The sequence below is a fragment of the Neopsephotus bourkii genome, unplaced genomic scaffold, assembly GCF_033783945.1.
Source record: "Neopsephotus bourkii isolate Nb327-2 ecotype Australia unplaced genomic scaffold, CSIRO-AGI_Nbou_v1 NB_1749, whole genome shotgun sequence".
NCBI classification, from domain to species: domain Eukaryota; kingdom Metazoa; phylum Chordata; class Aves; order Psittaciformes; family Psittacidae; genus Neopsephotus; species Neopsephotus bourkii.
In genome coordinates, this window is record NW_026902223.1 from 3,829,324 (window position 1) to 3,857,263 (window position 27,940).

At 39.8% G+C, this 27,940-nt stretch overlaps 1 protein-coding gene across 2 annotated transcripts in view; it reads left to right on the plus strand.

Annotated features, from left to right (window-relative positions):
- Window positions 1–335: 335 nt before the first annotated feature.
- Window positions 336–27,940, plus strand: part of ERN1 (endoplasmic reticulum to nucleus signaling 1) — a 32,377-nt gene continuing 4,772 nt past the window's right edge. Inside the window, exons 1-13 of one of the 2 annotated variants that reach the window (XM_061377073.1) lie at window positions 336–501; window positions 9,617–9,728; window positions 18,789–18,822; window positions 19,803–19,875; window positions 20,878–20,950; window positions 22,030–22,152; window positions 22,993–23,094; window positions 23,604–23,865; window positions 24,512–24,590; window positions 25,362–25,524; window positions 26,541–26,659; window positions 26,968–27,159; window positions 27,655–27,910. In XM_061377073.1, coding sequence (XP_061233057.1) covers window positions 424–501; window positions 9,617–9,728; window positions 18,789–18,822; window positions 19,803–19,875; window positions 20,878–20,950; window positions 22,030–22,152; window positions 22,993–23,094; window positions 23,604–23,865; window positions 24,512–24,590; window positions 25,362–25,524; window positions 26,541–26,659; window positions 26,968–27,159; window positions 27,655–27,910 — 1,666 coding nt within the window. In that variant the 5' untranslated portion in view covers window positions 336–423. Of the gene's footprint in view, window positions 502–9,616; window positions 9,729–18,788; window positions 18,823–19,802; window positions 19,876–20,877; window positions 20,951–22,029; window positions 22,153–22,973; window positions 23,095–23,603; window positions 23,866–24,511; window positions 24,591–25,361; window positions 25,525–26,540; window positions 26,660–26,967; window positions 27,160–27,654; window positions 27,911–27,940 lie in introns of those variants that run through there. The other variant, XM_061377074.1, reaches the window with a different exon arrangement.

Genomic DNA, 27,940 nt, shown 5'->3' on the forward strand with positions numbered 1-27,940 from the left:
GGAATGAGGCTATGCCGAACCCCTGGATTTACCAATAGTGTACTGTCTTTGCCCAGCTCAGTGCACCCCGCGGTTTAGGGGTGGCTCTCGGCCGAAACCCCCCCGCCCCCCGGGCACGCTGCCGTTTTTCCGGGGCTCCGCACAAACGGGGCTGCTCCGGCCGCAGCACGAAGCCGCGGGCGCTTCGCCGGCCGTTCCTGCACGACCCTCCTGGCGCCGCGGGGAGCGCGAAGGCGGCCGTAGGAGGGAGGTGCCCGGGGGGGGCCGGGCGGTACCTGAGTTCGCTGGGGGCCGCCCGCGGCTGACGTCGCTGGCCCAGTCCGGGACGGCCCCGCCCCGCCGCGCGGGGAGCGCCGGACACGCTGTGCCCGGCAGCCAGCGCCTGGCCGGTGGGAGCCGGCCGGGGCCCCGCGGGTGGCAGCCATGGAGCCGCGACGCTGCTGCCGCCTTGTCCTCCTCAGCCTCGGTGCGCTGTTGGTGCTGCTCGCTCCGAGACCCGGGGTAAGTGAGGTGCGGCCCGGTCTGAGCCTCCCCCCTGGGCCTGGGCATGGGGGGCTGCCCCCGCGGCGGGGAGGGCAGCGGCAGCCGTGGTGCCCCCTGCCCGGCCGCGGCGGGGAAGGGCGGGCACGGCTCGCCAGGGGTCGGTGGAGGGCCGAGGAGGCCTTGCCCTGTGCAGGCCAGGGCCTCTGCTCGCAGAAAGGGGAGCCGGGGCTGGGGTGGCACGCACGCCCCGGCGGGCTCCTACCGGGGCTTTGCCGAAAGTTTGCCGTAGGTGTCTGTAGCTCGGGGCATCGGCGGTGTTTGCGAAGGCAGCACACTGGCCGTTTGGCTATCGTTAATGCCGTGTGCCTGTCGGTGTGCGCAGGGGTGAGGGGCTGCGGTGTACCAGCTTTATCAACAGCTGTGTGCCTGCCCACGTAGCACCATACCTAAGCATGTAACATATATAATAATCCTTGAAATATAAAAATACAGTTAATTTCCCATAAGGTAATTGGTGAAAATAGGACAAAGAAACTTTTGGAAGCTGAAACTGTAGGTGGATAGGTGAACTAGTATGACATGCAAGAAGATCTTTGCTCTGTCCCTTCAGAGGTGAGGGGGCTTGAGTTTTTTGGTTTGGGGATTTTTTTTTGAACAAACAAGCACCCCCAAATGTTGTATATATGTTGACATCCAAATACAGATGACTAAGTAAATGCCCTCTATGCTGTCTTACGGCATTTTGATTTCCAGAGTAAAGATAGCCATGTGCACTAAGTGTACATACAGTTGGTTGGTATCCAAAAGAGACTACAGTTCTAAATTCAAAGGTGAGAGACAAAGTGCACAAGTCGCTGCCCTACAAAACCTCTTAAAAAATAACCAGGCAGGTTATAAGGCATTACGTGGAGCAATAAAAGCACAGGGAACAGTGAAACTGGTGCAAAGCAGATGGAATGCTGAGCAGATTATTTTTATGGAGGTAATAATTTTAAACAGTGTACTTTAAAATGGGTGCTCTCAGCTGTGTGTGTACTTACATGGAAAACCAAATCTTCGAAAATTCAGTTCTGAAAGGTGCTCTTCTTTTTAAGCTCTCAGAATCAGAGGACAATGAAAAGGGCAGCTGGCATTTACTGTTTCCATTATACTGAACTGTAGCAGGGGAAAGTTTTAGGTTATGTGCTTAAATGGATTGTTCATTGTTACCTGAAAATGCTGGTGTGATAAATGGGGTTATAGTTAAGTTTAAGCAGAGCTGAAGGCTTTGTTTTTCACCTGGGTTATAATGGCTCCACTCCCCTTCTTTAAAAGTAAACACATTTAATAATGAAGCTGTGCAATAATACTTAGTGGTGTTACTTCGTTAGGAAACTGGAAAAAATTAAATGCAGGCTGCTAACAAAAATTACTTTAAAAATCTTTATTGTTAAAGTGCTGACGTCTTTGTCTTAGTCTGGACTATAAGGTTGGACTGAGATCTCCTCAGGGTCCTGACAGGTTTGAGGTTCAGATTTTGCAAGTAAAATGGTGGTTTGCAAGTTCCCAAGTTTTTAAAACAGTTCTCAATGAGAATACTAAATATACTAAAAGCACTTTTCAAATCAACAGGTTATTACTAAATTGTGTGTAATTTTACCTTTGTAGTTGCAAAGAGCTGGACTTGAGCCCTGGTGGGATTAACCCCCCCCCCCTTTTTTTTTGTCCTCTGAATTTTTCCTTCCCCTTGGTCTCTCTGTGCTGCCATCATACCTCGGATTAGCACCTGATCACAGGTTCTCCATTTCTTTCTTTTCTTAGTCCCAGTCATTTTACCTGTGATTAATACATTTAACTGGGAAGGCTCATTTAGAACTATTAATGTCACTTGAGTAATAAATTTCCCAGGAAGGAGACTGGCAAATGAGTCTTGGTACTGAGATAATGTGAAAAACATGAGATTGCCTGAAGATTTTGCAGGTTGTTTTTTCTGGAGCTTTAAGACTATTGGCGGTGTACTCCTATTTTTTTGCTAGATGTACTCTTGTTACTTTATATCCCAACTTTAATATTTTTTTACTACAATTTATATGTTCATACAAGGACTTCCTTTCCTGTCTTTTCTTTACAAGATGAAATGGTAGCTCTTGTTATTTAAGTGATACAATGTATAGCTCTTGGAATTGCCTTAGCAAGGTATTGGAACACATTATGAAATGTTCCCATAAAAAAAGAACACATCTCGGCTACAGCAATGCAAAATGTGGTAGAGCTGTCAGTACAGTGTCAGTGGTCACTGTAAATGTTATATAATGATGTCGTTTGAAATGTATATACAATATATAGTTTTTAAAAAAAAACCCAACACCTTGGTTTTATGAGCCATAGACATTTCAAACTATGCCTGTTTCTCTTATAACATGAAGCTGGTGAAAATCTAACCCAACAACCTCTCTGGGGTTCAGCTGATGTTTAGAGCATTGGTCTGTCCCCCTGCAGCCTGTGGGGCTGGTTTCAGTGCTGTGGTTGTGTGCAGGCAGCACATGTGGGAAACCCCCCAGCCTTTCCAGGTGTCTTTACTTTGCAATGTGTTCTTTATCTCAGCATGAGGTGTTTGGCCAATTAATTAGCTGATAGGCATGAAAACCTGTGAGACAGGAGAAGGGTTTAAAAAGGACACTTTCGATCACTATGTTAACTAACATGTATGTGTCTTATTTGAGTTGTAGATCATCTTAGTCACTCAGAAAATAGTATTTTAGGATTGGGGGGGATGCAAACTTGTCTAGCACACCTAAAATTGTCATGGAAAGCTCTGTCCTGGAGTGTAAATTCATGTGTTTATAACTGACCTTCTGCTCATTTTGTTTATCGCTGTTCTTGTAAATATTGACATAAGTTTTGGTCAGAACTTATTGACATAAGTTCTAAAACTTAGCTGTGAGTTCATGGTGAGGAGCACCACTCAAAGCTTGGTCAAGTCAGGTGACAGGTGGAGTTCTCCCATACTTTTCTGTTTTTTCTGTCATGGTGTGTCTGATCAGATGAATGAAGTCACCAGAACTGGGCTACAGTGTTAATGAGAAATAGCTAACAAAGACATGCTGGAATTAGTTTAAAATATCTGTAGATTTGATTTCACTTTCTAAAAAAAAGGTATAACTTTTTTTTTGTCCACTCTTTCATATATTAATTTCATTATTAGTGGTATTGAAAAATTTACCCCAGTAGTTTCCTCAGTTTTACAAAGAGTTTTTTCATGGCATGTTTTTTTTTAATGCGTAGTGAGTGTTAGCATGTAGGCTGGAAGTGTGATGAGACAGTTGTTGGAACCTGGGTAATGAAGCATAGGCTATCTGTGAGGAATATGCCAAGTGCTTGCAGAGTGCCCTAATGTCTAAAAATATTTTGCTTTGCATCATTATTGGTTTATTGATTGTGGTTCTAGTAGCATAAATTATGGTACAGGCCTGTTCTTCGTGTGAGGAAAGTGCCTGGTAATATTAATGCTGAGGTTGTTTTTTAATAGTTTCTTGGTAAATTAAGCTAATTATGGTGTGAGGAATAGACTCAAGTGGTTATGCCTTTTGTCAACTTTTTTGCTTGGTAAACCAGACATTATCAAAGAAATTATGAGGATGTAGATTACAGTTAGCAAGCCATCCATCCTTTGTCATCCATCAGACCTTACAAAAAAAGTTCAGTGCATATGTATTCCTACTTAAGACTCAGAAAACAGAATATTATTACCTGGTAACATGTGGCACTGTGGGTGGCTTACAAGTGAGCACTCAATTTTTGTGAAATCAGTAACACTTCTCAGACTCAGCAACATACCATCACACATCTAGTGTCACTATGAAGTGCTTTCCTATTCTTTATTCCTACTTGAAGAACCCTGTGTGGTATCACCCCCATAGCAAAACATACTGTAGGTTACGGAATGATAACCTCAAGGGACCAAGTGGCCTGGTCTTCTGTCTGCTGTTTCCACTGACTTCAGTGGGCTTTGTGCATACTTGGTGATCTGCATTTCAAAAGTACTGTTTTAAAGCAGATAAATTAATGGAAGAAATTTTTCCTGTGGGGATCATTTTCCTTCTAACACAATAAAACAGTGCATTGCCCTGCTAACCCTTAAAAACAATTGCAATGTTGCGATGAACGAAGATAATGTCATCTTTGACACTGAACTGTGCCACAGACATACACAAACACACCAGAACTTGTTCTACAGCTTTCACTGACCTTCATTTGACTCTGTGGGTCCTTCAGAATTGTTTTGAGTCATTTTGATACTTTGATTTCTAAAATGTTTCATCTAAAGATGTAGTAGATCTGGACTGAGGGGAAGATTCTTATGCGAAGATTAACCAATATTTATAAAGTGCATTTAAATGCTATTTCTATTATATAGTCTATTTCTGTTCTAGCTTAAAAATGCTGTTTTCTACTTAGTCCCAAATTTTAGGCTGTTTTGGATTGGTAGTAGTCAACACTTGAGAGAATTTGTCAAAGTTGAATTCAGTGAGAGCTTGAAAATTTATCTTTCGTAGTTCTAAAGCAGTCCCCAAGTAATTTCAAAATCTTGTAAATCCTTCACCTAACATCACTGTTGATGTGGAAGATTATTATGGTTACAGACTGTCAAGGCAGCAGAAACTCACTGAATCCCAATGAGGGTAGTTGTAAAAATAGTAGTTATTGCGTTTCAGATAAATGACCCAAACCAGGTTTTTCTTTGTCTCACATTCTCTGTTCACTAATTTAAGTACTGCTTGCTTAGCTGTTTCATGTCCTGACAGATTTTTCTCATATTCAGTTGTTTTATTTCCTCAGAAATAAAATTGCAATATGAAATAAAAATCTGTTGCAAGAATTTGCATTGCATCATAATAGCTCAGTCTGACCCTTGCAGGAAGGGCAATATCCCTGTATGCCAGAATGTATAAAGAGTCTGCCTCAGGACTTAGGTTGTTGCGGGGTTCTGTGGCAGAGAATCCTCTTACATACTTCACAAAGAAATGAAAACAAGATTGGCTTGTACGTACATGTTGTTAATAATTTTCATAGCTTTTCATAACAAAGCTAATTCTAGGCTTTGATAAATCCATTAGTCAATTAATTATAAAACTCTGTGTTCAAAATGAAGTCTGGTATTTGCAACCTTGACACTGCAGTCTGTAGCCACTCGTAAAAGCCACTGATAAAATCAAGAGACAGTGGATTTTATTTGTGAGTCTCGGTGAAACACAGCTGATTGTTTAAATATAATCTGTTGGGGTTTTTTCTTTCTGTTGTTTTATGCAATTTGCAAGAGTAAATCCTTGTTTCCATGCTGTTACACTAAATCCCTGGCCTTTTCTGCAAGTGATTACTTGAGATTTTGGTCAAAATAAATTAGCAACATTGCATTGCAAAGTATACCAGCTCATCTGTTTGTTTTTGAATTTAGGTCATAAGCTTCAGCAGTGTCAGTGTATTACTCAGCTGGTTAATCTCAACTGCATGATATCATACTTTGAAAAGTATGAGTGAATGGAAGGTTTTAAATTTGTTATTTTATGTATTTGGTCTGTTTGCAAATACAACTTTAGAAGTAAAGAAAGAACTAATGAAATTTGCCCTATATTCAGTCTTTCATCCAGAGAAGATGGTGTCTTTGACACACAGGGTTGCAGTGACCCCATAAATGTAATCTTAATGGCTGAATATAGGAAAGCTCTTCAAAAGCAGTAAAACTTACAAGCTTAATGTGGAAGTTAAGGAAGGCGTTAGAAAAAAAGCGGTGTTAAGACAAAGCCAGTTAGAGTGGAGAGCATGAGCAGAACTGGGCCCAGAGGCCTCAGGAGGTGATTTCTCTGGCTCGATAGACCTATCTGCCTTTCAGAGAACTGTTCCATTCTGTTCCCTTGATGCTGGCGAGTGCCATAAGAATCACTTGCCATCCTAGGCAGATTTCACATCTCCCTGGTAATCACAAAGTGGTGGTAGACACCATAAGAATCGGAGTTGCTTTTCCCCCACTCACAACAATGATACTACACTGAAAAGCTTAAAAAAAAAAAGCTATTGTAATTTCATGACCTTAGTTAGATCTGGGACGTTTCTAGGTAGTTCTGCCTGTGGGCAATGTTCAGGTGTTCATCTGGTTTCCAACAGCAACTCATGTGAATAGCTTCTTCAGCTATGGTTTTCTTTCTTTATTGTTCAGTGTGTAAATTATCTGGAGGGGAGATGTATGGTAAAGTTTTCATATTCCTGTGACTGCAAAATGTGCAGAGGAACATTTTTCCCATTAGTACGTTTTTGGTTTGTCCTAAGCACTGGCAACCTTCTAAAATATCCATAATCTGGAGGGCAGTATTAGTTACTGATGTTTTGCAGAGAATTTCAGAGCTCTCACTTAATTCCATGATTTCTATAATTTTGGGGCCACAACAAATGGATATTCCAGTATTAAATATGAAAATGTTAAATCTACAGATCTACAACAAGTAGTTTTCCAAATATTGTATATTACTGGTACTTAATATAAACCATAAATAAGGATGGTGGTTATTTTAGAGAGGCACATTTTTTGTGATAAATGCTTTATTCGCTTTTCAGTAAGACAACAGGAAGAGAACATGCTTTGTGGTGAATATACTGATTCTGTAAGATAAGAAGATAAAAAGATAAGAAAAACTTGTGCAGAGAGTAAAAAGTAATCTAGAAAAACAGGTTTAGTCTTCATACATGGAAGATGTGGTGGATTTGCTGTACATTGTAACTATAACACTAGTCATTGCATTCTGGGTGTCAAATTCTCACCTGCACTTTAAAAGAACCTCAATAATTTTCACTTCCTGCCTTCAACAGTTGTATGTTCTTGCTTAGTTTACTGTGTTTTGCTCTAGATGCAGTTTCATTGTGTCTTTACAGTAAAATGATCAGGTTTGAGTAATGGGTGGTTTTGGTTTATCTCTTTTGGTAGAAGGGCAGAGTTGTTCCTGGTTTTTAAATGAAATCTTTTTGTTCATGGAGTAGGTATTTCTTGTGTTCCTGGTGGTGTTTAATGTGCAGGATTTATACTGTATACATTGTTGTGTTGAAATAGTGCCTAAAAATGTTTTCTGCCTTATCTATGATTCTGATGGAAGAAGAATTAAACTCCTTGGAATAGGGATTTTTAGTGAGAAGAGCTGCAGTGAAAACACACATTTGCTTGGGTTGAGGAAGCAGAAATGTTCTTGTCCAACGTCTGTGTAAAAATAGTTTATAAGAAGTGGTTCAAATTTGGCAGTTGTGATTTCTTCTTTAAACTTGCACAGATGTGCAGTGCACACTCTATAAACAGCTGCCTGCAACATCTGACACTTGAGAATGATGTTTAATTAAATGCAATTCACCTGATGGGCATTGTTTGTGCAATTACTTGTAATTCAAAGCTGGGCTATTAATTCAGTGTCTTTGGTTCATGTTTTGTGTTGTGTTTTGTTTCTATTTTGTAAGCCCAGAGCTCTGCAGATAGCTTTGTGCAGCTGAGGCTTTCAAGTTATTTCATTTGTTACAGAGGTTCTCAGGTAATATTTAAAGAAACTGAATAACAGTTGCATCTTATCTAAAACAATAGCCTGGAAATATATATATATTTGTGCATTAAATGTAGATTAACTTAACGTGAAACTGACTTTAACCTTTTTGCATATAGGAGGAAGAAATTCCTCGCCTATTATGAATGACTGTTAACCAGAATTGTTCAGCTTAGCTTTTTTTGTAAAATGGGTTGAGATGCTCAATTGAAAGTGAGTATGAGTGCAAAATGTTACTGCTCAAAGGATAAGTTGGAATAAATTTTGACCATTGTTGGTTGCTTGTTTTCATCACAACTGTTTCCAGTATATTTTGAAATTTTGAAAATCTTGGAAGTGAGGAACACTGACGTGGCTCAGTCAGTGCCCCACTTGTTCATCACTGTTCCACATGAGGAAGATTATACATCTGTACTTCTTAGATTATTAAGGTGTTGTACAGGAAGCAGTTCTTCTTTTTTTTTTCTGCTAAGAAGCCTTATCTTTTGCGTAAGATCAGCTACAAAGATAACTAGAATTCAACCCCAAGCTTCCCTTCCCTTCTTCTTTTTGTCCCAAGGTAGTTTTATGAGGGTAGGTTGAGCCTCACAGTTCAATGGCTTTTAGCCCCAAATGGATGTGACAGTGGAGTGTGGGTTGTGTCTTCCCTTTCTGCTTGCAGAATCTGTGGATCTGGCTTGTTAAATGCTTATTTAAGGAAGGTGGGAAGACTGGACTACGTGTTTATAAATCAACTAAGTCCTAAGTTGTTTTGGGAGTTCATGCACAGAAAGACCTAAAGCACAAGATTTTCATTAATTACTTTGATACAGTGGCTGCAGTAGTTTGCTTTAACAAAAGTTCTAATACAAAAGAGCGGGAACTTGTAATTCTGCAGTACAGCATACACTTTCATTTCATGAACTGTGGTAGGTTAAGAATTATATTTAACTGTGAAACTTCCTACACGTAGCAGGTGGCATGCAGATGAGCAATGCAGAAACACTCTACAAATATCAAGTTATTTGAACAATAATGTGAGATTTGGTAGATGGAAATGTGTGGGTGGGTCTTAGGGTTTATGGGATCATCTTTAGGCAGGAAGAGTAGACATTAAGTTAACATGTGTTTTCTGCTTTGTGTGTTGAAACACCTTGGACTTAGCTCCACTACTCCTGTTTGTATGATGTCCTTTTAAATAAAAGCACGTGCTCTCCAATAACCAGGCTCAAAAGTTGCTTGTGCTGTAGGAATGACAGCAGGCACCAAATAGCTCTGTACCCATATGCATAAATATGTTGTGTGTATGTGTTCCCAGTGGCAGAATGTTTAGAACTCAAATTGAGGCTTGAATCCTGTAATTAACTGCTTTCTGCCTGTGGATGTGTTAATATTTACAGACCTTAAACAGTTCTAGAATGTTGACAGAGAAAAAAAAAAATACATAAATCAGTGAATTCTAAGGGAAAAGAATGTTGTCCAGTCTGTACAATTGAAATAAGTGATGTCTAGACTGTGTACTGCATGACAGTTACAAGTAAACTCTGTAATAAGTAATTACATTTAGCATATGTTTGTTTGGGTTCTTTTTTTTTTTCCAGAACACCAGCTCAGTAACTCTGCCAGAAACACTGTTGTTTGTTTCAACCCTTGATGGAAGTTTGCATGCTGTCAGCAAGAGGACAGGAGCGATCAAGTGGACTTTAAAAGAAGGTGAGCAGGAGGTGTTCTCATGCCCTCTACTCAGTAACAGTAAGAACAGTCAAATCAATTGATGATTCAAACTGTCGTAGGGCCTGGTAAATACTTTCTTTTCTTTCCTATTTTTGCTCTTCTTCCAGAATTAAGCTACAGTGTTTCTGGAGTCATGTTCATCTTCATATTTTCACTTGCAGATTTTTTTCTGGGTTTATGGTTGGGTGGTTTTTGCCAGAATGTTTAAGCTGTAGTGGTGTAATTGGTAGGTATGGAGCTTTATGAGCATGAGTGCACTATAATCAAGCATAAACAGAATAGATGTCAAATGAGTGTCAGCTGGTGGAAGTGGTGGCAAAAGGCTTGCATGATTGTGTCTCTGGACACCTTCATTCACTGGTGCAGTGGATATCGTGCAAACCTCAGGTCTTTTTTCTATAATAGACATTTAGGAACAGCACAGCTTTTAAAAAAAGAACTGTACTTGTGTAAAAAAATCTAACATTGCTCAGTGACTGGAAGTGATTTTGTAATTGTAGTTACTGAGCAGCAAGAGCTCTTTCTGTCTTCATGAAAAGAATCAATATTTAATACAAATTTGTTTTAGTGAGACTGTGATTACATATGGTAGAAGTGATAGTAGCACTTTCTTGTCACTTCTGAAAATAAACTGGAAAGCAGGTCAAATGGGAAGGAGTCATAGAAATTGCATCATTTTGTCCTTTATTTTTAAACCTGCTGTCAGTTTAGTAGCTGAGCTGAAATGGTAGGAAATGGATTGTGCATATCCATACAGTGCAAACCAGTCGTTCATATTTATGAAGCCATTCATATTTGAATGCAGATCTACCAGACAAAAAGTTAACTTCATGAATGAGCAAAGAATGCTTTTGTAGCTCCTTTTGGAGTGAAAAGGGGTGAGCAAGTATTTTCTCAAAGGATCTTGATTAATAGGTGTGATTTCTCTCCTCTTTAAATTTAGACCTCTCCTTTCCCTGAACAGGCTTGAATAAAAAAAATTACCAGCCTCCTCCTTCATTGTTGCTATAGGCTACCATGGTGTTAAAAGAAGCTTTCTGGTTTTTGCTTGTCATTCAACTGACATGAACATACACTGCTTAGTCCTGTCCTAGAAGGATATAGTAACAGGCTTTTGCTTGCAGCAAGACTTAGTAACTGGGAAGAGGTTTTCTGAGGAAGAAGTGAACACGCTTTGGCAATGAAAGATCTTGGTCACAGTGTATTGCTCAAGGAACTTCCCTTGTTTAAAAAAAAAGTTGTTGCAAGACTATTGTTGGTACAGTAGAACTGCCAGACTGGGCTGTCTAATTTTGTAGGACTTACTCTCTGTTGCTAACTATGTGTTACTCTGTATCTTATGTACATGAGGTATGTTCACTTGCTTTTTGTAAAGCACTTACTGCCCATTAGTTTATATCTGTGTAATAGAACACGCATGGGTCAATGTAAAAAACAAAAGTGATAGTTGTTACTGTTACAAAGTGCTTCAGGAGTTGACTTAGTTCTGTGTCCGTGGGACAAGGGCCTCTACGTATGAATTGATGAATTAATTTGTAATTGGAGGGGTTTAATTTGTAATTGGGGGTTTCTGCAAAACTGTGGTGTTTATTGGGAAGCCCAATAAAGACACAACAGTGCTGGAACCGAACACCTGATGACAGTCCTGGGCTTATTCATATCCTGCAGAATTCACTATTAATGTTAGTATATAAGCACAGTTTTACACTCTTGATGTCAACAATATGCTTGTATTGCTGCAGAGAATTACCTGGTGGGAAGTTGCAAGCAGTGTTCTTGCAGGTGCCATTTTACCTTGGTTGTCTGCCAGTGAGCCATGTGTTTTAGTTCATATGCTTTGAGAAGCTGTGGAGGTCATCTGAAGTACTGCAGTGGCATTCAACAGGAAGGGAGGGTTTTATTACTGCAATTAAGCAGCAAGCTATTTAACAAAGGACAATCCATATACTTTTTATTTTCACTGGGGGGAAAAACCCAAGGCAGGGTTCTTTAAACAGATGAAAATCTTGGCATGTGTGGTTTGTTTTAATTTGGTACTGAAGCTTATCTTAGGTATGCAGAGTAAATGAGCGAGTGGTTGTCACCACAATAGTGCGTTTGGGTTTCCTGCCTTCATGTAGTGTTGGTGAGAAAGGCAGTCTGAATACTTGTGCTCCCCATAAAGTAAGCAAAAAAAATGGGTCAGTTAGTAACAGGACTCTCCGTTAGTTCAGAAATAAAGTTTTCTCTGCAGTTACATGTGCTGAGATTGTTGACTTATTTATTGAGGGCACTTAATACCTTAATTTCCTGTTGGCTTCAATGGATCCTACTGTTTGACAACTCTAGGGATTTTTCCAGTAGCCAGGTGACTGATGCTGCTTGTTCCCTGGGTCTTGGAAAGCTGGAATGAAATTGAAAAATATGCATATAGAAAGATGCCACACTTGTTTTTTCCCCATGTTTCTGAGAGGCACCTTTGCTCCTGCTGTGACCCCATGTCCTGGGTTCAGCAGTAGCAGTCATTTTTTCTCCTTCTTAGTAGCTGGTGCAGTGCTGTGTTTTTGACTTTCGGCCTGGGAACAGTGCTGATAGCACTAATGTTTTTAGTTACTGCTCAAATGTTTGGTCTGGCCAAGGACTTTGTGGGCCTCGTGCTCTGCCAGGGAGGAGGGGAAGATGGGAGGAAGCAGAGACAGGACACCTGACCCAAACTGACCAAAGAGGTATTCCATACCACAGCACGTCATGCCCGGGATGTAACTGGAAGTTACCCAGAAGTGCTAGGGACTGCAGGGTTGGACGAGGTATCGGTCGGTGCTTGGTTGGGCTGGGAGGGTGAGTTATTGGTCAGCAGGTTATGAGGTGTTGTATTCTCTTCCATTGTTATTTCCTTTATCATTATTATCATTGGTGGTAGCAGTAGTGATTTGTGTTATACCTTAGTTACTAAACTGTTCTTATCTCAACCTGTGGGACCTCTCTGTCCCTCTGGGAGTAGGGGGAGGTAAAGAAGGGGGGAAGTGAGTGAACAAGCTGTCTGACTGGTTTTAAGCCACGATACCCCACAAGACCACAATGTATTGAAATGCATTCATTTGGAAGAACTTTGGAAAAGTGTGGCACATATTTAAGACTAAGGTTCTTTGTGCCATCTCTGATCAATAAAGGAGCTGTAAGTTCCAAATGATAGTTTGATAGGCTCTCTTGTTTTTTGCACTAGCCACTAGCAAGATACATAGTGAGCATCCTCAGTAAGATTACTCAGGGTGAAATCTCTTCCCCAAAACTGCTGGAAATGAAACTTCCTTTGTAATTTCATACAGACCTTTTTGAAAAGTGCAGGGGCACAGCACTTCAGGATTGCTTTTACATACAGGTAAAAAAGTAGACTGTGATATAAATGGTATTAAGAAACTTGTTAGCAAGGCAGAATCTGGAGAATGCTCTTCTTAATGTCAAACTTTGTATCCTCAATTCTGATTTTGGTGTGAGCTTTAAGAATTTGATTTGGAGACTGTCCTGCTCCTTCGCATCTTTGTGAAACTCATCCTATATGTCTTTGTTAACTCAAGAGCTTGGGTTAATAAGCAAAATGTTGAGGTTTGAGAGGTTAAGAATGTAGTGTTTCAAAACTACTATTGGAAAACGTTTTTCTCTGTTCTTCTGCAGTCGCTTCTGTGTGCTCTTCTGTATTGTTCAAAGTGATCTTTTTTTTCGTTTACCAGCTTCTTTAAAGCTTTTTCCCCAAAAACTAATTCCAAGTAATTTGTCAGAAGAACATAGTGAGAAATTTGGGTCTAGATTTAGAGCCAGCAGAATTTTTGTTACGACCTTCAGTTTGCTGTAGCAATCAAAAAACCAGTGTCCCACAATTAGTTTAAACCACTTTGATTTCTAATACCTTACTCATAACCAATGGACTTCAGTGGGCTAGTCATGGTAATACAAAGATGATTAAAGACTGTATCTATTAATGGCATGCAATATGCATATTTTGAAGGGCAAATCTGAGATCTGTAGGTCCTGCTCTAATAACAGTGGTTATTCACAGGAAAGAAGAAATATCTTTGTGTGTAGCTGTAAATAAGGATTGTTAAAGCACTTGTAGACCTATACTGTTTTCAGTGAATTCTGTAAGATAGTTTTTTAGTATCTCTAACCTCATTTACTGTAACTGCAACAGCAGGCAAAGATGACATGACCTTCAACTGTCCCATTAGCCCAAATCTGATGGTGGGGCCTCAGGTCAGGAAACCGTTTTTTCCAGCTCATTCCAGTGGGGCAGCAACTCCTTTGCTGTTTCAGAATCCCCCACTTCTCCTTTTCAGTCATCAGTTCTACCTAAGGGCACATTACAGCAATGAAAATATGCAGCTCTGTCTTCTGCAGAAGACCTGGCGCTTGGTCAAAGGGCTAATTTTATCTTGTCATGTGTTTGTGAAACATGAAGAAAAGTCAAACACATATTTAGCATTATGGTTATAGTTTCAAATATTGTAAATATATATATGGGGCTTTTTCCCATGTATGTATGCAAAATATGGGTTAGCATTATTTCAGAATAACCTGAAACATTTATAATTCTGCCCACTCAGAAGCAAATGATAGAGGCACAAATATTTTCTGGCCATGATGCAACTGAAACTGTTCTGGGGCATCTGCCTGCTGGCAGGTCAAATGGGAATTTCAGGGAAGCATGTGTGCCAAATAATTTACTAAATGACTGGACAATCATTATATTAACAGATTTCTGATAGCTGTTTTGCTTGTGAATAAACTCTTGGACGTCTAGAATAAATCTTTACAATCTAGGGTCAATGCCCTTTTAATTCTCTTTTTCTTGATACGGTTATTTTACAAATCTTTTTATTAGCTTGTAAAACTGAAAGCTTTTCAGTTCTCGCAGGATAAAGTTTTTGACGTTCTACAGTAACATGGAGAGGTATCAGCAGTCTTTTTAATGGTATTTCTGTTCTCCTGGTGCCCTTAAACTTCCTGTGCTTGGGGGCATTGATGTACTTTGCTGAATTAATTGAAGGAAGAGTACCAGTGACAGTAATGTTACTCATAGTGTGTGCATGTGCTTGTTTATGTACAGATGTGTATTACCATATCAGAAAGCTAAAGCTAGTTTGTATTGAGTTGTAGGGTTTTAATGTAGAAATCATTAACATGATCTACCTTAGTGGAGGCTTTAGGAAAAACAAATTGCAAATCCATGGAAATATTTATAGAAGACTTGGTCTTCCCTCCAGCATTGCAGGTTATTTACAGGATGGTGTCCTGCTTCCGAACTCATTCTCCCACATACTCCATAATTTTTTTTTCTATACCTTTTCTTAGTCTAGAAAGTGGAAAGTTTTTTGGACAGGATATCATTCTGAAAGCTTTATGTAGGGCATTGCAAGAAGTTGGCTTTTTCCTCTGCTGCAGCAAATGGAAGCTTAAGGGAGGGACAGATGTATTTTTATCACATTTTCTCTGTAAGGTTTTTGTTCTGATAGAGAATACTTACTGCTTTGTTCAGTGGTTATTATCACTGTTGGTATTGGAACAGATTGGGCCTATTAGAATGACTTACCTAATTACAGGGAACTGCAATTCAGGGAAGTTTTGAAAGCAGCATTAGTGTTTCCAGGCTTAGCATGTTAACACTGGAGATAAGGCCTCTGCTCTCTGACTTTTGCAAGAGCTTTTTCTGTTTGCCCATTGTGCAGCAAAAGGTGACTTCAGTTATGACTTGTTCCTTTACTAGTCTGTAATCATGCATACGAAAACTATTGTAAAACCTGACAACAATAAATTAAACTCAAGCTTCTCTTTTTATCTCCAAGTGGGTTCTTATTTCAAAACAGACTTTGAAATGAAGTTAGAATATGTCCCAAACCACATCAAAGTGGATGTGAAGAGTTCACTGTCTGTCTTCTAAGTGTCTTTGCAGAACTAAAAGCTTAGTTCAAGATCATGGAAGTGTTAAGAAAATGAGAAAACTTACATCACCTCAGTAGCTAAAAGTAGAGAAATGGCTCTCCACAGCCTGGTTCTCCAGGCGGATGGTGCTGGTAGTGAAAGGATAATTCCTTTTGTTTCAGAAAATAAACTTCACCATTAGTTTGTGTTCATTGTGAGTAGCCTCATGCCTAGAAATGGATCAGATATTGATACTAACTGCTTCTAACAGCTCATGTACACTATATACACTCACATACACTAAAGTGTTTCTGGAAGCCATCAAAATTATCACTGTTTTGGTTCATGTGCCAGTAAGTACTAAAAAAAAAATCCTGCCACTTTGTAACAACATTTTGATCTGTTCTATCTGCCTCTTCTTTATCTGTGTTAGTAAATCACATTTCAGTTACTGAGAAAAGAAGTAAAAGCAGGGTATTTTTATTTTTTATTTTTTTTTCCGTTCTGATAAAGTGCCATTGTTCTTGGTAGTGAAGACATGATGCCAAACAAATGTTGATGGGCTTTTTCATGAGCATGATGCTTCTGTACAGCACATGCTGAACAGCTTGGAACTTGTCATAAGGCTTTCATTCATGTCTTGTGATAGGTAAGAATGCTTCAGAAGTTGCAGAGGCATTCATGGGATTTCCAGCATCATTTACTGAATTGTAGGCTAACTGTGTTGATAAAGTTGTTCTAAGTTGGGTTTTTTTAAGTAGATTACTCAGTTTTAGTAAATTAAGTGAAAATAAGTTATTAGTCCAGAAATGCTGTGCTGTGTTAATGTCATTCACTATATTTTGGGGGCAGAAGGGGAGCTGTAGGGAAGTGTTACTAACCAGACTCTCCTGCAAGTGTCATGGACAAACCAGGATCAGTTGCTAGAAAACAGAATTTGTCTTTTGAAATTTCCTGTCATTCTTCAAGTTTTCCTGAGCATTCTTTGAAAGCCACCTGAAATACCAGTATGTTTGAGGAAATCTCATTGTGCTGTTCTGCTGTAAAGCCCATCTGTGTTACATCAGTAACAGTGCAGTTAGGCAATTTGGAGCTTGATTCAGGCAGTACTAGTTTTATATTGTCATTTCATATAGCAACTTCACACTTCCATTTAATTCAGACAATAACTTGTCCTTTTATTAAAATTAAGTTTAAAGGCTTCAGAGGATAATGTGGACATGAAGCTATTTTCTTATGCTTTGCCTAGGCTGACTGATAAGTGATGTTAAAGAAAAGCTACATTACTATGCTGTATACTTAACAATGTGTATGCAGTCAGTTACCACTTCAAAAACAAGTTGTGTGGCTTTGTTATCAGTAAGACTCGTTTGAGGAGATGTTTGTAGATAGGACAGAGTTGCTCAAGCCTGTTGAAGATTGCTGTTGTCAAGCAATAGTCATCATCACCACAGGTGACAGTTTATTTCTTTACCAAGTGAAACACTGTGTAATCAGTTCATCAGAAGACTTGCAGAGTTTATCTGGCTTTTGCCTTTAGCAATGCTTGTAGCATTTGCATTGAATCTTGCTTCAACTGAGGTGGGTGCCATTGTCTGCTGATTTGTGATGCTGTTTCTTTTGCAAAACTGAGCTTCCCTTCCCATAAAGCATTTATTAATATCAGAAGTCTATCTAGCCTGTATTCTTTGATGTCTCTTTATTCTTTTAGCTCATTTCACTTAGAGAAATATTTGAGTCTCTTTGCTTTTAAGTAGTTCAACCTAGCAGTTCAACTGCAGAGGCTGAGCTAACTTTCAGTGGTCATTTTTATGGCCATTGAAAGTATATAAAGTTTCACATATATATTATGCTCAGCTAATGCTTTTTCTTGCTTGCCTTATTTTAGTAATGGAGAGATGATGTAAGTTCGCATGTGTTGCATTAGATATCATAAAGCTCATGGAATACTTGAAGCAAACACTGAGAAATAATTAGCATATAATCAACTGAAAGTCTGGAGCAGGGGCTTCCTCCCAACGTGTCCTGAAACCAGGGTCTTCACAGAAGGAATAGAAGTTAGTTGCTTGATGTAGTTAATAGAATAAAGGTCTGGCTAAGCAGCATGATCTATAAAAACAGATACGTAATGATGAATCACTTATCTCCTTTGTTTCAGTGTTAATTATTCTTAGGCCTTTTGATGTGTACTTGGGTTCTCAATAAATTAAATGGAGTTTATGCGATGATGTGGAGCTCTGCACTTGCATAGCATTCCCATCTTACAGCAGTGAACAGTGGTAATCGTGATAATTCATCATTAGGAGAAAAATTGCTCAAGATAAGTATTCTTGCCATCCATCGTCTATGACTGTCAGTGCCTAGGACTATCAGCTAAATTATCTTGGCAGTTTTGGTGCCCTATGTAGGAAGCTCTGAGTATAAGGCAGCATGATTAGGCTGTGTCTGGTGTCCAGTGGGTTTCTTCCCACAGCTGTCCCTCAGCTCTGCAGGATCCCTGCATTAGAGGAAAGTTGCTGTGATGTGGAGGGAGACTGGTATTTGACACAGTCTTTGCCAGTGTGGGAGAGGCCAGTGCAGTGGTGGGTAACCATGTGATGAGGAAAATAGGTAAAGCAGGAACTTGACATGTCTGCACCCTGAGCAGTGAGTTTGCTAGGTGCAGTATGGTTCAGTGCTTGAGTAGAGCACTGCTCCCTCTCTGGTTAGTTGGTTTGTTCCCAGAAACTTAAAATGCTTTTGAACACAAATGTGTTGGAATCTAGAGCTTTTATGAACACGTGTATAGGCAGTTCTCTGTCCAAGTTAGAAGGGGAACACTCAAGGTACAATACAGTACTGCTACAGTACAGGCTTCTTGAAGCCTCCCCCCAGGGGTAGCTGGGGAGTAGTGTGAATAAAATTGAGTGAGTAACTTCAAGAAGGTTTAAAACTTCTCAGGTGCTTTGTACTTTCCCATTTTATAAACCCAGTTGCATGATCAAACAGGGGATTGCTGAGGCTGCTGAGATGGCCATGTTCAAACTCCATGCATCATCCTCAAACATGAGCAAGTTGTTGCAGGCCTGACCTAATCCTGTATCTGGTGGGTTCAAGGAATTGAATTGCCAGTATTATGACTTTTTTTTTTCCCTTCTGTTTGTGCAGATCCTGTACTCCAGGTGCCAATACACGTGGAAGAGTGAGTCTGTTGCTTTATCTTATTTACAGCTTGATTAATTATCATGATGTCTTGAAATTGGTTTAATTTGAACCAAAACTATCTGTGTTCTAGAAAAGCTGCATACTTTACAAAAGTCAGTTTAAGGTGCAGATACAGAAAGGATATAATTAGCTATATATAATTCTGTTATTTGTAGGGCTAAAAAGAAACATTTTGTCTGCAGACTGTTGCCTCAAACCCTTGCTCAGGTTCTGAGATCAAGGGTGCCGACTGTGCCACAGTCTTTACCGAGCAGCTGTGAAAATGACAGAAACAGCTCGGGAGTGATCTGTGCTCATTCCTTCAAATAAAAAACTAACAGTGATAAAGCATAGGAAACTCCAGCCATTACCACTACCAGAATTTTCAGATGAAACCCTCTAGCTGTTACTTGAGAGCACTTCCTCCAGCGTAGCAATCTCACATTTAACTGGAAAATGTGGGGCTTTACCTTTGTCTCTGAAGTCAGTGATAACATTCTTTCTTTTTTGTGGTCTCTTTTTGATGCTGGGGTTTGGGTTTGAAGTGTGTTTTTTGTAGTTTGGGATTTAGAGGGGATTGCTTTCTCAAAGTTAACACGGTTCTGGCAACTCTTTTACTGTTCCTTGCCTGCCTTATGCTGGTTTTGTTGATTTATTTGCTTTGTTTTTAATTCTGTGGCATTTTAAAAGCATATAGATCTCTTTTAAAAGCCTTCACCCTGTTTGCCTGTGTATTTGCCTGCCATGTTGGGATCTTTGCATTTTCAAATGTATCAGTAATCAGTTGATTCATTTCAGAACTGATACGTTGTTTCATTTTCACAGTTAATAAATGAAACGTCAAAAAAAGGATAATATAAAGTAAAAAATCTAGTGTCAGATGAACTTCTCTGTGCAAGCAGTTCTACCCATAGGTGCTTTCCTGTTCTCTGAGAAAGCACAGTACTTTATCATTTGTAATTGCTGCTTAAATCTTAGGCCAGCATTTCTTCCTGACCCAAATGATGGCAGTTTGTACACACTTGGTGGCAAGAATAACGAAGGCTTGACTGTAAGTATATTTTTGTCTTCTATAATAACTTTTCTAAAAGTGCCCCAATCAGACTGACAGGATGGATACCCCCTGAGGGAGCCTGGTGCTTTCTTGCCAGTACTGGAAAGTTTTTCAGGCTTCTGTGCTGTTTCATACAAGTGTACCAGTTTCTTGATCAGAAAAAGCTTGATCAGAGCAGCCAAAACCCGGCCTGTGCCAGTGTTAGGATACAAGTTTTTGGAATGAGAGTGCCCTGTTTTGTGTTGCTAGCACTTCTGCAGGGTGAAAACATACTTCGTTAGAGTAGAAGGTTGCCACCTTTCTTGTGATCATCAGGACATAAATTTGGCTTGAAAATATCAACACTGCTCATGTGTTTTCCTCTTGTATTATTTTCTGTAGCTTGCTAAAATAATGATGATGACAAATGAATGTTTTGCAGTATTACCTAAATACTGGATAATCTCTGCATGATTTCATGGGAAGGGTGCACCCAGTATAATACAAATATGTGCCATTTTCACCCAAATGCTTAATTCTTTAAACCCATCTGCCACAAGGCAGGATTAACATATGTATGTTCTGTGCTGGCACCTTTAGATGTCCTTATAAGATTTAGTAAGCACACACAAATGCTGAACCCTTTCAGAAGAGTCACCAGTCCCTGTAACCCATGGATAGTAGCTCACATTTGCCTCTTATTTATATAACTTTGTGGGGATACTGGGATAAAATACTTGACTTCTCACAAGTCTCTCTTCTCTGATTTCTGTTAAGAACTTAAATAAAGTATTTTAGTATTTACTGAACCACTCCCCTTATCTCTGGGTTTGCAAAGCACGGCCTTGACCTGAAATTCTGCATTCTCAAGCACTGCAATAATACAAACAATAAAAACCTGTCACTTGAGATTTCTGAAGTATCCTGGCTGTCCCTTTCTGTGAACAAACATGATGACTATCGCACCAATGTGAATGAGCTTTTATTGTGGTTGATTGTTGTTTGCTTTTTTCCCCCTAGAAACTTCCATTTACTATCCCAGAGCTGGTGCAGGCATCTCCCTGTCGCAGTTCAGATGGGATCCTGTACATGGGTGAGCTCAAATTTTATCTCTCTTAGACTCTTAAGATGTTCAGCAACTAAAAAATGTAGATTCCCAGATAGACTGCATGGAAAAAAGCTTTATTTTGGGTATTAATTATGGTTTTTCATGAACCTTTCTAATGACAAAATCTGATTAATACAGAATTCCATTACTGTTTGAAGATCAAAAACCAGCTACTTTTCCTTTAGGACAAAATAGCTTTTCTAAGCAGTGGTTAGCCTGTAAGGGTGGTTTTTTTGTTTCCCAAGATGCTATCTCTCAACAAAATGTGACTTCTAATTAAAATCATCTTAAGCTTATAAATATGATTGACTGCCTGACAATTATAACTACATTAGAAATTCCATTGCAATACAGTTACACATCTTCCATTATCTGAGATACAGTCAGCTCAATTATACCACAAATAGCAACAAATTTATGGCTTATTGTCCTGACTAATTCTAATTGCAGATGGATTTGCAGTTCTTACTTATCAGAGCAGTAAAATGTGTGAAGGATAAGGATGAACTTAGTATTGGGTTGGGTTTTTTTTTTAATCTGAAAGGCTAATACCTACTTGTGCTTCTCCACTTTGTGTCTCTACAGTAAAGGAGTGAAAAATGTTTATTTAAAGCTTCTAAACACAATACATGTTTTAGCATCAGAGAAATGTTTAAGGCCATGGCTCATGTGGTCTTGAATGGGATGTTAGGGTTACAGTCCTTAACTAACTCCATGTCTAGACCCTCTTAATTTTTTCTACTTACTGTCCTTCAGCATTAGCACTTCAGTTTCCTCCTCTGCTATCTCACTCAGAACTCTATCAGAGTTTATCAGTGTGAAGAAATAATATGGCCAATAGTACTTACTTTTCTAAATATTGTATTTGGAATTTCTTGTCAATACTTGGGATTTGGCCAGTAGTGCTAAGTGCTGAAACTGAGCCTGGCTATGAGAACTGTTTTATTAAAAATGCTTTATTCATGCTAAGTTTGAGCCTACGAAAGAAAAGAGAAGTGTGAGAAGCTTGGTGGAAGTGCAGTTTTTCCAACTGAATGTTAATGTGGCTTGAACTCTGATTCTAGGTAAAAAGCAGGATATTTGGTATGTGATTGACCTCATGACTGGGGAGAAACAGCAAACCTTGACTTCCTCATTTGCAGAAAGTCTTTGCCCGTCAACATCCCTCCTGTATCTTGGCAGAACAGGTCATACGCTTTTTTATTCTACAGCTTAGAATAAAATGTGGTGTTGTCATTGCACTTAAAGGTCAGGCTCATAATAAAGAACCTTGTGATCAGGTCAGGTTTTCAAGTTTATTTTTTAAAAGAAGCTTTGTAATTTACAGTTTTAGGCTGCACACAGCATTATGAACTCTCCATAGCACAGAAAGATACTGGATCTTTTTAAACTTTCTCAGTAGGCATGGTCCATGATTCTTGTTGACTGAGTGGCATTTATATTCTGTTTAACAGCACATTCCAGTAGCAGCTGGGAGCCCAAGTTTGCTCTGTAACATACAGCTTTTATCAAAACCATTTAAAGAAAATGGAGATCCGGCATTTCCACTGAAACTTCAAATGTGGCATTCTAGATAACTGTTAAAATCAGACCCACACCATGTAGGTGTTGACTAGTAAAAAAGAGGAGGTGTTACAGACTTGTTCTTGTACCTCTGTATTAATGTGTTCTTTAAGTGTGATGGCTCAGTTACACAACATTGTATGCTGAAATTTAGAATGCAGGGTTTGGAAATGTGTAAGTAAAACAAAGTACAGCAGAAGAAGCTGTGCAGTAAAACCAAAATGCTGGTAACAAGGGCAGTAACTGTCTGGAGGGGATTGTTCTGAGGTTCCTGTAGATTAGGATGAGTGGATCGGGTGTTGTGGCCTTTAAGAGCTGTGAAATGTTTGTTTATGTGTTGGGAAGATGAAATGCAGGGAGCAGGAAGTGGTGTGTGGTGTTCTGAAGAGTGTCTCAGATTGGAGATGATTGATTCTATTCTCTCATAGGTTTTTTTGCTTCACAGACTGTATATTTTTTAACAGAGTACACGATCACAATGTATGACACCAAGAAGAAGGAGCTGCGATGGAATGCCACCTATTTTGATTATGCAGCTACTCTGCCTGATGAAGACATAAAATACAGTAAGAATTTCATTGCTGTCTTTCCACAGACACCCAAATTGGGCTCTGGGGTTTACATGCAGGCACGAGTATTGATTTATCTATTTTCTATAATTAGTAGGTCAAGCTGTCTGGTTGATTCTTGTGCAGTTGATGTGCATCTTCCAGGCTTTATCCTTTACGTGCCATAATATCTAGGGCTGTTAGGTAGCTTGAGGTACACTGAATCAATGAAGATACAACTCTTTAAAACAGTGAAAGGAGTTTGCAGGAGAGGAAGCAAACCTAGCTGTGGTGCACACTTGGAGAAAGCTATTGCAATGCTATTGCACTGTATGGAGATGCTGCTGCATTGCAACTGCGCTTTTATCAGCCTAATTCTGATGACTGAGTCACTGATCAGCTATTCTTTCGCAATACAAAGTGAAATGGGCTTATAGTTAACATAAGGCTTGAACTGTGACTATGTATTATCAACACTGCATGTCTGCAGTAATTCAGATAATCTCCTGTATATTTGTATATTGTAGAAATGTCCCACTTTGTGTCTAATGGAGATGGACTGGTGGTGACCGTAGACAGCGAGTCTGGGGACGTGCTGTGGATTCAGAATTACGCTTCTCCTGTGGTAGCTTTTTACATCTGGCAACGTGAAGGATTGCGGAAAGTTATGCACACTAATGTAGGGATTGAAACACTGCGGTACCTGACGTTCATGTCTGGGGAGGTTGGACACATTACCAAGTGGAAATATCCTTTCCCAAAGGAAACGGAGACCAAGAGCAAACTGACGTGAGCATGAATATTCCTTTTGTTCTCACTGTCTATTTGCATGAGCTTTGTCATTAAAACCTTATTTGTATACATGCAGTTAAGAATTATTCTACAAGTTTCAAATGGTGAAAAGAATACATAAAAGCAGCTCTAGTAGTTCTCCAGCTGCTATTTTATATCATATTTTGATCTTTTACTGTCCAAATTCAGAGACAAAAAACCCCCACCCATCATAAACTTAGAATATGTTCATAAAAAAGGTATGTTCATAACTTCTGTTGATGTTCTCTGTTGAACAGTTTGTTATAATGTGGAACAGAATTGTTTTTTATAATGTGAAGCCCTTCATGTTATAAGAAATGTGCACAGCATTTTGGCAAGCATCAGTGATTGAATAATGCAGAAATAGGACTTGAGTTGCATCAAATGAGTAGCTGTGAATAATGAACTAATAATGCAGTCATAATAACAAGAATGGCTTCATAGTGCAGCAGTATGTAAAACAATTTTACAGATCCAGGCTTTTCAAGTTAAAAACACTGATGATTTGAAAAACTGCTGCATTGGTTTTGTGGGATTGTGTCGCTGAGGGTTTAGCTCAGATGGGAAAACATCCATTTGTCTGCTTCTTTCTAACACTTACTGGTTGGGGGTTTTTTTACAGACCAACCCTATATGTAGGGAAATACTCCACAAGCTTGTACGCATCGCCATCGATGGTGCATGAAGGAGTAACTGTTGTGGTAAGTTGGGACCTGCAGGAGTTGAATTGACACCTGCTGAAAAGTGCCTTTGCAGAATTAGTGCTGTCCTGGCTTTGAAAAATTGCTGAAATGGAAACATACCTAAAAATATATTAAAAAAGGACAACTTTCCCATAATAAAATATGATTAAAATAGAAGATAAACCACTGAAGGCTGTACATCTACGAGAAATTTGGTTTTAAATTGCAGATTGCTATCAAGAAATGCATAGAGAATTCAATATTTCATGAAACAGTTACCATTAGGCCTTGGAAAGCATGCCCATGTTTCAGAAATCATTTCAAATGCTGCAATGCAGAGAAGTAACTGCAGCTCACCAGGACTTGTGCCAGGCAAGTCTAGCAGGAGCGGAGCAGAGGTTTCCATGTGTTATTGTTGGTGTGTTGTGGTTCATGTTAAAATTGCTGGGGGTTTGTACTGAAGTAGCTCCCTGTAGAAGGGAAACTGCATCATAGTTTTGTTTTGCTCACACTGTGGCTGCCCAGTAGGATATAGAGATCCTGTTTAACTTTTCAAACGAAAGAGTAATCTCATCTCCTAGGCAACACATAACTTAGAAGGTCTAATGACCAAGGCTGTTGGAGCAGTTACCAAGGAAGGGTGCAGTGGCAATATGTACTTAGAGTGGCTTTGCTGCCAGTGATTTTTGTGTGCCCACCAATCTTGACCTCCTTTTTTATTTAGTTGCCTATTTGAATATTGTAGGGACAACGTGCTTCCTTAATGGTAACACCAGTCTCTGTTTCTAGCCCCGTGGCAGCGCCATACCCTTACTGGAGGGTCCAAAAACAGAAGGAGTCACAATTGAAGACAATGGGGAGTGTGTTATCACCCCCAGTACGGATGTGAAGTTTTCAGGCAGGCTGAAAGGGAAGAACAAGCTCCACTATTGGAACGACTGGCTGTTAATAGGTACCTCTGTCCCCTTGGTTTGTGTTGCTGTCTGGCAGTCTGTTCTAATCCAAACCTCAGAGCTGGTTTTCAGCTGCTTTAAATCAGTCACAATGACTGCCTGAACTCAGGCAATAATTACAGAATTGTGGCAATCGTTTCTAATTTGTCTTCATTTGCATATGAATTAATGTCTTCAGGTATACCCTGCATACTCTTGTTTCTCAAGGCCCCAGCTTTATTCAGTGCATAGGATGAAGAGTGCTTAGCTCAGTATCTGAAACATTGTTTATTGTTTACTTGCCCCCTCCTTCAGTGAGGTAACTTGTTACCTACTGTAAATGTTGTATTCTGGTTCCTTTGGGTTTGTTTATTGTGCGTAATGTTACTTTACTTCTTATCATATGGATGAGGTGGTCTTGCATCCCTGTTTTACATCGGAGGGTTAAAGCACAGAGGTTGAAGATAACATTAATAGTGTCAGCCTGTCCTGTATGTCCCAAATCCCAAAACTGGGAATTGACTTTTCAGGGCATTTACAATTTTGCTTTGAAGATGAAGAACTGAGTTCAGTTTTAAGTAACGCAAGTTTATAATTGGGTGATATATGCCATTGGATCTCTCTGGCAGGAGCAGGGTTTCTTTAACAGCCACCTTTCTCTTCCTGTGATCCCTTTCTTCGTTAATGGTTCCCCTTCCCTTCAGAACCATTTCATATCTAGAACATGATCTTTACCTCAAGGCCACATCACAAAGCAAAACTGCCTGAGTGAGCCAGCTAGGAGGAGTAATGTGTGTTCCTCTAATGGCTGGGAACCAAATCCACAGCTGGTGCTTGAGGATTGTGGTCACTATACTTGTGTCTGCTTGGGAAGGACAGAGGGGAAAATGTTCTAATTTGAGCTTTTGTTCTGTGGTGTTCTCAAGCTGTTTGTAAATCAACTTTACAGATGCTTGTCAGCAGAGATGCTGAAATCAAGGATATCTTTCTGAAAAAGGGACAACTTTTTATTTCACCAAATGTGTTCTATTTAAAGGGCACCATGAAACACCATTATCTGCCCCTACAAAGATCCTGGAGAAATTCCCAAGTAACTTACCTAAGAGGCCTGAAAATGTGATTCCAGCTGACTCTGAAAAAGCCACTATTGAAAAGGTTTGTGTTGAGAATAATCATCTTACTGGATGGCAGAAGAATATAGAGGAGTAGAAAGAAAGGACTTTGCAGAAGGGAAGGACTCAGAAGGAATTTCATGCACTTAGCACATAGAATAACTGATAGGATGACGTGTCATTCCTTATTTCACAGTTAGAGCTTTCAGCTGCTTTATTTTCTTTCTCATGCAAAACTTTGACTTTGGTAGGGTTAGAAATCATTAAAAATGATTTAACAGAAAGACTGGCATGTAAATACTCCATTACCCATGAAGATACTGAGCTAACAGTGCTTCCTTTGCCTTTTAGGTGATTGATATCGTTGAAAGTTCATCCACAGAAATACCTCCTGATGTTCCAAAGGATATTGAGGAGAAACCTGCTCGGCCTGCCCCTCGGCCAGAGGCTCCTGTGGACTCCATGTTAAAAGACATGGCCACCATCATCCTCAGCACCTTCTTGCTTGTGGGCTGGGTGGCTTTTATCATCACTTACCCAATGGTAATGCTGATTTAGCTTGATGAGCTTTTGAGTTTGGGGAGTCAGTAACATTTCACAGCCCAAGAAATGGCACAGGAGTTAGAAAGCAACACACTGCAGGGTTTTTTATCCCTGCCCACAGAGGCTACAAATTTTTATGTGTTACTCTTTTCCTGAAGATGATCTTAATACTCTTCGCTTCACTCCTCTCTTCCTCACCTGAACCACCATCAGGTTTTCTGGCTTTTGGATCAAAGCCTTTATTCATCTGTGGTTTAAAGTCACTCTAGTAACAGCGTTTCCCAAGCAGTGCAGTTTCTCAGCTTTGCAGTGGACATGCAGAATGAGACTGAAAACATGTCTGTGAAAGCTCCCCAGTCTGCTTGGCTGATAGTGTCATAGCAAGTTCCCCCCTTACCTTTTGGATGTAGCTACCTCAATAGCTATAGAATTCCCTCTTGTGCCATTACTGTAAAATCTTCCTTTCGCTTACATGACTGAGGTCCTTTCTTACAGAGTGTCCATCAGCAGCAACAGAGGCAGCATCAGCTGGAAGAGAAGATACAGCTCTTGCAGCAACAGTCGCTGCCCTTCCGTGGTCCCAGTGAGATGCCCCCAGAAGCAGATTTCTTGGACACCTCCAATGGGCGCACAGAGAGCTCAGCTGCCAGCACACCGAATGTGTCCCCCAGAGCATCAAACCATTCTGCCTATTCCAACATCTCCACATCCGATGTTGGGAGCTGCCTCTCCACTGAGCAAGAAGATGGAGGTAAAGTTGATCCAGTGTCTTTTATTGTGA